The sequence below is a fragment of the Dasypus novemcinctus genome, chromosome 2, assembly GCF_030445035.2.
Source record: "Dasypus novemcinctus isolate mDasNov1 chromosome 2, mDasNov1.1.hap2, whole genome shotgun sequence".
Lineage (NCBI taxonomy): Eukaryota > Metazoa > Chordata > Mammalia > Cingulata > Dasypodidae > Dasypus > Dasypus novemcinctus.
Window position 1 is genome coordinate 167,677,467 of NC_080674.1, and position 12,579 is coordinate 167,690,045.

At 38.7% G+C, this 12,579-nt stretch overlaps 1 protein-coding gene across 1 annotated transcript in view; it reads right to left on the reverse strand.

Annotated features, from left to right (window-relative positions):
• The window catches only part of SOX30 (SRY-box transcription factor 30), a 35,021-nt gene extending 23,022 nt beyond the window's left edge, over nt 1–11,999 (reverse strand). Inside the window, exons 1-5 of the mRNA XM_058306332.1 lie at nt 10,979–11,999; nt 8,666–8,905; nt 7,178–7,357; nt 4,188–4,235; nt 607–1,099 (exon numbers count right to left, since the gene is read on the reverse strand). Coding sequence (XP_058162315.1) covers nt 607–1,099; nt 4,188–4,235; nt 7,178–7,357; nt 8,666–8,905; nt 10,979–11,984 — 1,967 coding nt within the window. The 5' untranslated portion in view covers nt 11,985–11,999. The remainder of the gene's footprint in view (nt 1–606; nt 1,100–4,187; nt 4,236–7,177; nt 7,358–8,665; nt 8,906–10,978) is intronic.
• Between the last annotated feature and the right edge of the window lie 580 nt (nt 12,000–12,579).

Sequence of the window (12,579 nt, forward strand, 5' to 3'; positions counted from 1 at the left end):
GATCCCAGGTGATTCATAGACACATGAAAGTTTGAGAAGCGCAGCACTATACAATAAGGGGATTTCCCTTACAGCTGTTACTCATGAAAAATCAGCTCTGACAACATCACAGCCTATCTTCTCATATGGCAACAGTTGGCTGGAGCTGAGCAGCAGCTGTCCCCAATTAAATGGGGTTCTGCACGCTCTCTAGTGCAGGGGTTCCTAACAAGGGGTCTGTGAGCTTGCACTGAAATTTAAAAAAACAACATTATTCTTGTGGGGATGTGTTGGTGCGGGTGTGACAGACATTAAATAATACACAGTATAGTATGAACTTAGTAAGGGGTCCATGGTTTTCACCTGACTGACTAAGGGGTCCGTGAAACAAAAATGGTTAAAAACCCCTGCTCTAGTGCCTGAGAATCCTCATCTGGTCCACTTCATTTATGTTAACTGCATAGCTCCTACTTAGCTTCTAATCTAAATTAAAGAAGATAAAAACTAAAACAATTCACAAAATTATAGAATTGAGAAAGTCCCTTTTTCAGTAAAAAAGAGATGTCTTCAGAAGAAAAAAATCCTAACTGTATTTTTAGGTGAAAGGGAAAAAAATTGTTCATTTACCTTGATGGGAAGTAGTGAGGTCCGGGTAGGAAGTAGGGATGATGAAAAGAGAATCGCGGAGGTGTCCCAAACAGTGTAGTTGGATGGCCAAGAGGAGGGGGCTGGTAGACATGTGAGTGTGGAATGGGAGGAGCCTGGGGGATTGGAGCACTTCTGGGACAAGTGGAAACGCTGGGATACTCCTTGGGAGGCTGGATAGTTGAGGTTGCAAATCTGGCATAAGCAGTACTTGCACTAGTTGGAATCCTGCTGGTGCTCTCCAAAGAGACAGGGGTGGGTCTCTTCACAGAGCAACTGGCTCCAGAATGCAGCCGATGAGTGTCCGTTTGGGAGGGCCCAGCAAAGCGCTGTGATGGGAGTGCTGGTCGAAGGGGCAGGCTTGGAGCCTGAACAGCCACCTGGGCAGTACTTGAGACACTGGGCTGGAAAAGTGTGATGGGGCTTGGGCGCTGGACTGCAGGTGTGGGCAGCTGGATAGCAGATGCAGCTTCACCTTTAGAAATAAAAATAGCACAGGTCAGGCATTAATTGAGTCACCCCATGTTTTCCTTTTTTCAGCAGAATTTAGTAACAGAGGCCTTCACTAACCATCTTGACTACATCTATTACTCTATTTTGTTAGTGGCATTTTCCACAAACTGAAGCTATCTTGCTTGGTTACTTTTTCTGTCTTACTTTCCCACCTAGACTCTAAGTGTCAGGAGATGAGAGACCTTTCTCTGTTTTGTTCACTGCTGTATCCTCAGGGCACAAAATTCTACCTGGCTCAAAATAGCCCTCAAATATTTTTTTGGATGAGTAAATGAATGGAAAAAAATTTGATTGCTTAACTGAAAGAATGAATACACAAATGGTGGCATGCATATATAAATGTTTCTAAAAGAAATAATATGAAACTACTGACAGTGGTTACTTTTAAGGAGCAGTTATCTGGGAGTGGGGACAGAGCAGCGTGAAAAGTAGAAAAAGGCAGACTTTCATTTTATATTTAACAGTACTGTTTGAGTTTTCTATTATCTAAATATATTTATCTTATTTTTAATATTAATGGGTTTCTGGGTAGAGATATGGGCCATTCTATTTTGTATACTTCTCTATATTAAATGGAATTAAAATAAATTTATAATATTATTCAACTAAATTATAAGTGGTATTTAATTTTTTAATTGATAAAAACGAAAACAATCCACAAAATTATTGCAATCTATTGCATTCATTGTGAACACAGAATCAAGGTTGCAACAGATATGAAAGGATTAATACTGCAGCAGGGCATGATGGATAAGACAGAATTTTTAAAGGTAAGTAAAATAAAAACATGTTTGAGCTTTCTTTTCCTGCAGAAGGACTGCTGACTGAGGTGATGAGTTATCCAAATGACACACCTAGCCTAAATTTAACTAAACTTTTCTGAAGAAATACATATAGAAGACTTAGCAACGGAGTTATAATCCAGTTTAATCCTGTGTAGTTAGGTCTCTGTTAATAAAGATGTGGTCCAAGAACAGACTCCATGGTTAGAAAAGTTTGTTAGCGGCTGAGATGAGTGCAGATCTTCTCTCACCCATACCCTCGTAAGACCTTGCCCACCTTCCCTTCCTTCCTTCCCTGCAGATATATCAGATAATGCCCCTCTTAAACTTGGAAGTAGGGATTTAAAGGACATATCATGTTTCGAGATGGCCTCTAAATTCATAGAGCAGAGGCAACAAAGGAGCAGGTTCTAAATGAAGCTGTCTTGTCTTTTAGTTGATGGAGTTACCTGGGCTAGCTTTCCCACCTGTGAGGAGCAGACCCCAGTCAAGCCATTCCTGGTTTATCAAGCACAATTTAATTTCCCTCCTCCATGATCTCTCAGAACTTTGTCTATCACTTATCATGAAATAGTGTAAATCTTCATATAATTATTTGCATGTCTACACACCACTATAACCAATCTGAGGGTTTGCGAGCAGGAATTTGTTTATATTCCCAGTATTTTGCATGGTACTTGGTTAATAATAGTTAAGAAAGGTATGACTGGATAAAAGTAAGAGAGAGAATGAGCCTATAGCTAAGATACTTCTAATTTTGTATAAGGAGATTTCAACCTCCTCTAAATAATTATGAAGCCAAGCTGACTTGTAAAAATTCTGTTTTATTAACTGAATCATCACTGTACTTGAGATATCAGATACCTATACCTACAATCTACTTTTGACACAGATTTCTTTTTCCTATACCTAGTAAAAAAAAAAAACTCAGTACTCAAATAGCAAGTATGGTTCCTTCCAGGCAAAGGAAACATAAATTACAGGAATCCATACAGAATGGTTGAAGAAGTTTCAGTTGTTTTTGAAGAAGGAAGGGGCTCATCTTTTAGCTGATAACAAATGCTCTTTTATACCAAAGATAATCCTATAAAAGGAGGGAGGCAATAAGGCATGGGGTGATAATCATGCATTCATTTAATTCAACAATATTCATTAAGCAACTAACATGTGCCAGGTACTGTTTTGGTCTGAAGTTAAACATGGGATACTTAGAGAGTTATATGGAAGTATATTGACGATATCCTAATTGTCAAAAATCTAGATGGCTAAACAAGAGATTAAAGCCTGCAATATCCAGTTACCTCTGATAAACTGTCAGTGACAGAGAAGATTTATGGAAAAGGCAGAACTCTAATATATCAAACTGCAAATAAAATATGGTAGAGACTAGCCAATTACCTATTTCCTCTACTTTTAGCATACAGCTGGATTACATTTCCCAACCTCCCTTGCAGTTAGGAGTGGCTAAAGGCTTAAATGAAATTTTAAGTAGAAGTGATGTATACCTTTCTGGGACTGATCCATAAAAAACTCTCACACATGATTTTCCATACCCTTTCCTATTCTTCAGTCACACTAATACAGTGGCCTTGGATGTACATATTTGAAGATAGCAGAGCCACAAGGGAGAAGAAGCCTGGGTCCATGAATCACCTCTTGGAAGAAAGACATCTACTGACCAGATACACCCTATTTTTTTTTTAACTTAACAGGGATAAAAAATAAACTTTGTTTTTAAACCATTGTGTTTGGTACTTGTTAAAGCAGCTAGCATTATCTAATCATTACATGATATAAAGAGAATAATTTTAGATCTTTAGTGTAGTATGACAGGAACATGAGAAAAAAATTTAAAATTATACTTTTAAGCAATTCCTGCAAATCTCCACCACCCACTCCCAAAGAGGAAAAATCCAGTGTACATACTGAATGGACAAAAGGTGCAACCAGACTTTGATTGTGTGACTGGTTTGAAAAGTGTAGGAGCAAAGATGAAAAGAAATTGAGACTAGACCAAATTTCTCTATAAGAATAAATCGTGGGAAGGTAGTAAGAAGGAAAGGACCAACATGTGGCTGGGGTGAGAGAAATGGGCAGAGAGAGGAAGAAGAAGAGAGAGAAATAATATAGCCAGAGAGAGACAGAGACAGAGATGTAGGGAATGGAAAATTGAGAAAAATAGTGAGGCAATTGCTAAGAAAAGTGGGACCTTGGGGAGAGAGGAAGATAATGAGAAAAGAGAGGTAAAGGAGCTCCCAGAAGACTTACTGTATGTTGAACCATGTGATTCTTCCTTTCCTGCCACCTCAAGAACACCTAAAATAAAGAACTATATCACTTTTAAAGGAATTTTTGAGCTTATGGACATAACATTGTGTTGCAATGGACCTAAAGCAGGGACAAAAAAGACACTTTCATTTTTAAATTTTAACAGATTCAGAACCATGGAGGTTTTTGCCTTGTTTTATTTTGTTTAAGCAAGAAGAGGTGTACAAACTATAATGGCACCATTTATCTATTTCCAAAAAATTAACATAGTGATTATCATTTATACCTACAAATTTAGAGACATTTTATGAATTCAGAAGAGTAAACAATGTCAACTAATTCCATATCTGCTAAAGAAAACCAAATTCAGCCCTGAGAAATAAAATATAGATAAAATAATCAAACCAGAAAATTAGCAAACATACAAAGTGACATTTAAAAGCCAGCCTAAAACAAATATAACTTTTACCAAAAAATGTCTAGAAGTCTTTTAAAATAGAATAAACAATTCTGAATGCTTAACATAAAATGAGGATCCTGGCATAACTGGCACCAAAGGTATTTGATAAATGTAAGGCATCTAAAGAGAACTCTGGACTACCATGCTAAAAGTTCTTTCAGAAATTAGAAACAGGAAAAGAGCTGAGGTTGTGGCATTAAATATGAGAGACAGAGTAAGCATAATGCACTGGACCTAAAAATAATATCAGACAAGAAAGCCATTACATATTTTATCAAAGAAATAGTAAAATTGGTTTTATTTCTATCTATTCCTTCTACAACTACCTCCTGAACTCTTTGACAGCAGGGACAATGAAAACTTCTTTTTTCTATCCGTAGCACAGTTTGACCCATATTAGGTACTTAATAAATATTAGATGTGTGTGTCTGGGGGGGGCAGGTAGCACTAGAATTTACTCTAGACTAAGAAGATATCTTAAATGGAAATGTTCACCATAAAGAGGAAGACTACCAAATTACACTGGCAGATTTCAAACTGAATAACGTAACAGGATAAAACTTTGATGGGAAGATTCTGATTTAGGACAAATGATCGCTTATTAGAACATTAAAGTCTAGTAGAAAAAACAGTAAAATGAAATAAGCTTGATCGAGAAAGACTACCAGAAAATTTATAAATTCTATGTATGAAATTTTATGCAGTAGTGATCACAACATATTTTAATTTAAGATTCTAACGATAGATAAAAGGCAAAAGAAATCCACCATGGAGTTATTAGATGTTTCAAAGTATAGACACTGGCTAAGAAAAAAAAAAGGTTAACAGGGATAGCTAAAATAAAAAGTTCCTAGAAAAATGAAATTTATAATACTAAAAGTGCAGAAGAAAAAAATGTGCCTCAAAATCAGAAAGTTGCTATGGCTACATGGCCAAATCAAAGAAAGCCCATCAAAAGGGAAAGGTGTCTCTTAAAAATGAAATAAACTTGTCCAAATGTGCAAAACAGAGACACCCACCAAAGGTGGTAAGTCAGATGCAAATAAGACCCAGGAAATTTTCGAAAGGTAAATTGAAGGAACCATATCTGAGAGAACCCAGAGTCAATACTACTTGACTCTTTAAAAACTTTTAAAGCAAGAGAATAATCAGTGGAATTATTTAAAGTCATTACAGTGCAAAAGGTAAGTGAAAGTTAAACAGATCAAATAAACCCCTTCCTACTAATTAAGAACTTTAGAAGATTTCTGAACCCTAATTAATTTTCAAAGCAGATAAGTTAAGAATACTGGATCAACAATAGTAATGGCAAGTTCATAAAATGTTCTGATCCAAATTGAACAAATGAATATAAATAAATCACTAGGACTGGGTGGCATTCACCTAAGAATTGTAGAGAAACTCAAAATAGAATTGAGAAAGTATTAGATCAATTAGGAACAAATGGCATCTCTACCAGAGCATTTTTGGAGATCAATACAATCCCCAACTATTGGAAGTAGTGATGTTGGCCACTATGACCTGATGAGCCTATTTTCTATACCTGAAAAGCTGGTGATTTTTTGTAAGAGAAAAACATACCTAACTACTTAGGGAGCACAGTAGCAGATAAATCTCATCATTAATTATTAAAATACATATCTGGAAAAATAATTCCCAAATTAGATAATGAGCTCTGTTCATCATTTGAGATTCAAGAAAGGAATTTTTTCTAATACTACACTATTACCAGATACAAGGGATACTATAAATAAAGCAAACAAAAAATCATTATCTTGCCTTAGATTTGCTTCCTGTTGCGTATGGCTCTGAAACGCTTACTATAATTCTGCCTGCCCCACCAACATTAGAAAACAAATCTCCAGTTTCTACCCACCCAGTATCTTCGTTCAAATTTTCTAAAATTAATATTATTATATAAAATTGTCAGCTGCCAGATATTGGTTCTGAAAAAACAAACCAATGATGGATAGCACTATAAATAACAAATTATCAAGGTTCTCAATTTTGGGTTCTTAAAAGCAAAAGACAAAAATTGGTAACAGAGGAGAGATTTAGGGAAAGACAATATAATGAACCCCTCAAAAATATCTGATAGAAATTAGATTATTTCCATTGCTTTTCTAGAGCTGGGAGACAGTGATCTTAGCAGCTCAATCATAACTAAATTCCAGGACACAATGCCTCATGACCCATTAACAAGGCATTCTTTCATATTGAGAGTAAAAGACTTCTATTTCCTATTGAATTACTTCCAACATTTCCTGCAGTATCTGCCTAATCTATGTTCTCAAACTGATTTACTTAAAAGGTCTGAGGTCTTATCCATGGAATATTTGCTACTCTTGCAAACCAAGTGCTTTGATATCTACAGAAACCTTTCCTTCTCCAATTTAATTTTCTCTCTCTTGATTTTCCTAATTTTGTTGTTTAAAATTCTTAAGTCTAACAGAAATGAAATTTCTACTTAAGAGGTAAATTTTCCATGCAACTATTTTAAAAATAATAATCTACTATAAAATTAACTCACCAACTGGATGAGTGATGGTGTTCTGTAAGCCGGGAATAACCACAGAGTAGGTAGGTGAGCGATAAGGATAAATTGTTGTAGGATTTGTAGAGATGATATTCTGTGTGGTTCCAGAAAATACATTGGAAACACTTAGAGGGAAGCGTTTTCGCTTCCCTGGACGAGGCTGATAAACCCAACCTATAGAAGAAGACAGACAATTTTAAAATTTAAATGTATGGACACTATTTAGCCTTTAGCCTTTAAATAGTTCTTTAAATAGCCTTTAAATAGTTTTTGTCTAAGGTATCTTTTCCAGCTCTATGACACTATTTCTGTGAAAGATTCTTCTATTGTACATTTTAATATACATATCCCTCTGTCTCCTAGTGACCAATGTTGTAATCCATAATTTGAAGAGCAAGGTCAAATGTTTTATATCCAAAGACACATTGAATATGCAGTAGAATCAACATCAAAGCCATTGAACTTGAATCCCAAGGCCTTTCCTCACCAATAAAACAAAGCCCTGGTAAGATATTACTCATCAACTCCTGTCTTCTCACTTTCTCTAAACTATCATTGTCTGAAACTTACAGTGCAATTGTCACTAATGACCAGTTACTGTTTTTATGCCTGATTCAGTACGAGTCACTCTCCTAGACTCAGCAAACTCCAAGTCCACAAGCAACTCTATTTTCTTCCACAGTCAGAAGGGTGAGATTATGGCAGTTGTGCCACTGTAAAAGAATCACTCGTCCCTGTATTTACTGCCTTTGATCTTCCCCCTAGAACCTCTCTGCTCATATTTCAGGAAAAAAATTATTCTTTTCCCACCGTGCAGTCCTGTTGGCCAGGTTACCCACACTTAAGCTTAATATCCTCACTGCTGGAGAGGAGTCAGACTCATTCCAAACTGTATCATGATTGGGATAAATATAGCAATTGGAAGGCAGGACTATGTCCTGATGGCCATATAGTATTAAAATGGAGCACACTGCTAATCTCTGCATTCTCACTGTTTTTAAAACTGCATAGTTTTTTCTGTTGCTATGATTTAATACCTCATTCTCCAGTACAATTGCAAAATTATAGTCTAGAAATAAATCTCAGCTTTTCCCAGGCATCCAAATGAAAATTTAAGAGAACTTTATTATATGTTCCCATGTGTCTGAAAATAAAAACAGCTCAGAGAGTTAAGCAAAAACCCTGGAGTTTCATTAGGTATATATTTAATCAAAACCACAGTAAAACTGTGTATCCCCTGGCTTACATTAGTTGATAAATATGAGACCAGCTATCCCCCTGCTTGGTGCTACTTAAGGAAACTTATGCCCACTATCAGTTCAACTATTTCTGTAGTATTAGCCACTATTCTCTTTACAGCACATACCAGTTTAGAAAAAATCACACATTTTGCCTTTTAATTTCAACATAACCTAATCTTTACCTAAATATATTAATTTACAAGAAATTAGAAAAAGGCTTTATTTAATTTCATTTGATTACCAGGAAATTCCTCTCTGTGCTTTTCTTTAATCTTTTGTGCTTCATCATAATAGGGTTTCTTTTGTTCTTCACTAAGTTTGTTCCACTCTAACCCGAGCTGGACACTGATTTCTGCATTGTTGGCTGCTGGGTTAGCTTTGGCTAGTGCTGGCCGGTGGATCCTTGCCCAAACCATAAATGCATTCATGGGTCGCTTTACATGACCATTTCTGTCCTTACTGAAGGGAGTATCTGGAATTCCTACATGACAAAAATTAAGAGACTAAATTAATGTCACAACCACACACAATTTTAAAGTGAAGTGCATTTCCATCTATATTTTTTAAGTATCTGGAGAAAACACACACTTCAATATAGCTAAAGAACTACTGGTATTCCAGAATTCCTCATAACTCCTGAACTCAGCATTCTAAACTGTAGCTTAGAATGACTCTTTTTCTTTAAAGAAAATAATAAGCTAGTTGAAGACACAATGAACTGTTGACATAGTATTTCTTTGAACTCTTTTAATACCTCAAAAAAATTAACATTTTTTTCTTATTAAAAATAGTCTATCACTAGAGGGCAGGAATGATGACTTGATCAAGATATAAATTATTTAAGACCACTAGGTAGATGCTCCCTAATCGTTTAAAGGAACTCCTGTACATGAGTAATGTCTATTCAAGCAAAAATACTTCTAAATATTATAATACTATATTGGTTGTATTTCACTTTGAGGGTGAAGCTCCTGCAAAGGAGGTTAAAACTAGTCCAATATCCTGGGCAAAAAGTAAGAGAAAAATAGTAAAAGTGACTTGTTGAGAGTCACAGTACCAGTTCAAATTACAATAAGGGAGTTGGCTAAATTCACATCTCTTATGTATTCATCAAAAATGTCTAGGCACAGAGAGCAGACAGCAAGTGCAAAAAAGGAGGCGGGGGGATTAAAGAAAATAAATCTTTAAAAAAAATATCTAGGTAAAGCAGATGTAGCTCAAGTGATTGTGTGTCTGCTTCCCATGTATGAGGTCCAGGGTTCAATCTCCGGTACATCCTAAATAAATAAATTAATTAATTTAAAAAGTTATGTCTATAAACCTTCTGTATTGTTTCTCTTTTTTTTTAAGGCTACCTGGTGGATAAAATTTAAAAACTGCAACAGATTAAATAAGTGGTTTAAAGAAAGCTTTCCCTTTCTTTGTTTTAGAAAATGTGAACAAAGTTTAAAAAACCAAAGATAAAAGCAAAAGATGAGGGAAGGGGAGGATCAGAAAAGAAAATAATACAACAATACAGAAGGTAATGAAAATATGAGGTGAAGATTAATATGATTTTCCAAGATATTTAGAGATATAGTGTTCTGTCTGAACTGGAAATTTAAACTAAGAATTTGCTAACTACTTATTTGGAAATACAGATAGAAATAATTATTTACTTGTAGCAGACCCTGCTATAGCTATAGTCATTTCTTTAAAAAGAATTTTTTCTAACTTATTCCATAGTATTTTCATTTAAAATATTTCTATAAGCCCTTAATTTTTAAAAGAATAAATACTAAAGGGTTAAATTTAATCATTAATCAGAAAGTGTTTTCTCCTAGAAAAATGTTTACTGATCTTTTAAAAAAATACCTAAACAAGTGTGCTTTATTGATAAAAGGTTAGCTTTAATGGATACAAAATTACTGTGTAAAATAAGTGTTTTCAAAATACATTTCTATAGGTAGAGATTACCTCGGAATAAAAGAGCAATTATCTGTTAGCAAAAGTATGTATTTCTATTCAGGTAGCAAAACAGAATGGGATTTACAAGCGTAACTGTCCCCGTCCTGAATACACAAATGCGATCAGGTGGCAGTTTGCCCTATGACCATTTTTAAAAATATAACTTCTATAATGGGTATAAACTTTAATTTTAACCATTTTTCTTCATTAAGCTCCACTTTTTCTTCCATTTCTTGATAAAGGAATGGTAAAAGTATACCGCTCCTCTAGTACAATGTTTTAAATGTTTGTAGGATATAAACTGAGTTTTGTGTTATTTAACGAGAATATTTATATTTTGTGTATAAACATTAACCTTATCTAAATTTCATTATTTACTGGGACTTAAAGCAGATATTTAAAAAGATTTTGGTATCTTGAATTTGTTAGTGTATTTTACTGTTATATGTACAAGTCAATCAGAAGTGATACCTGTGAAGACTTTGCCCTGACAACCATCAGTTCCATGATTTTATTTTCCTAGTATAGGCTTCTGAACTGCTGACATGTCATCTATGGGGCAACATAGACGAAGTTTTGAAAACCAGATTCCCCTGCCGTCTAATACCTGCATCTGAGGGAAGTACGGTGAGCGGGACATCTTTGGTCTCAATTTTTACAGAAGGCTCCAGTAAGGATTGCATTTTAATAGGCACTGGTGCCAGGGGAACCTTGGTCAATCGTATCAGCTCTGAAGGTGGAGGTCCCTGAAATTGGATCCGCGCCCCAGGGGGGACGGTGTGGAGAGTCAAAGGGATCCTGAGGTCTTGTTGGTGAGACCCAAAGGCGGTGGACGGCTGGGCCAAGATGACCTCCTTGGTGCCATGGACCAGACCATTGGACGCCGGCTCCGAACTGAGCCTGCAGTCCTCACGGAGTCTCTCGGGCTCCTCCGTTTTGATGACTCCTTCTCTGATGGCCGTCAAGCTTTTACCCTCGCCGCCTTTCCTTAAGTCCCTCATAACTTCCTCCGTCTCCAACTTGCCCTTCTTCTCTTCCCCTCGGTGGCTGTCGAGGGCCGGCCAGGGACCTTCACCCTTGGTCGCCCTCGAGGCCCTGGGGCCCGTCTCGACGGCTCTCCGAGGTCCCACCGACGGATCCAAGCCCGGGCCGGTATCCTGCTTCTCCGCCTTGACGTGCAGCGCCCGGGCTTGCACCGGGTGCACCTCGGGCCTGCAGGGGACGCCCTCGGACACGGGCGGTGGCGGCAGCAGTAGCAGCTCCGGCCGCAGCTGCAGCAGCCGCGCTTGCGCAGACGAAGCGGCGCCGTCGTCGCGGGCCTGAGAAGGTATTGGTCCTGGCGGCAGCAGCACCACCTGCTCGGGCTTCACCTGCAGCAGCCGCCGAACCGCCGGCTGTATGCCCGACGCCTGGGAGTCCCCGCACGGCGAGGCCATGGCGGCGATGGAGGCCGCACCCGGGGCGGGCGGCGACGTAGGAGGCTCGGCGGCCGCTGCCCGAAAGGAGGTGCCCTCGACTGGCAGCGAGGGCGGAGCGGGGCGCAACGGACGCGGCGGCGTGGACCGCGGCAGTTGACGCGGCTGAGGCGGCGCCTGCGGCCTGGCTCTCTCCATGGGGGAGGGGGACGCCCCGACCTGGCCCCAGCCGGGATTGTGAGCTCAGCCGTTTGTTAGCGGCCTTCCCCCTCCCCCTTTCGGTTAAGACCCTTCCAAGACCTGTGCTACCCAGAACCCTACGCGGTTCAAAAATGCAGCCTTCGTCCTGGCCTCGCCCAATCACAAGCGCTCCGGCACCTCTGGCCCGCCAATCATAGGCGCTCGCTCCAGCCCCTCCCGCCCTCGACTCTCGCCTCGTGCCAGCCCTCGAATCACCCGCGACGACCGAGGTCCCGGCACGTGCCGCCCATTTTCCCCCTCTGACTCTCCCTCTCTTCCGGAATTCTCTTCCGGCCGTTGTCCTTAGTTACCCCTCCCCCGCGCAGAGCTGCTGACAATGGCGTTGCCTAGGAAACAGTGCAGTTCCACGCCTCTGCCCTCCAGGGGGATAAAGTCCTGCGAGCCTCTTATGCTAGGGAACTGGGTTTTGTGCATGGGCTTTCGGCAGTAATTATGCGGGGACGGCTGGGTGCACTATAAGGGCTTTTGGGTCTTTGCCAAAGGCGAAATTTTGCAATTTTTAAATAAAGTCATCAGCTGATCTTTATGGAAA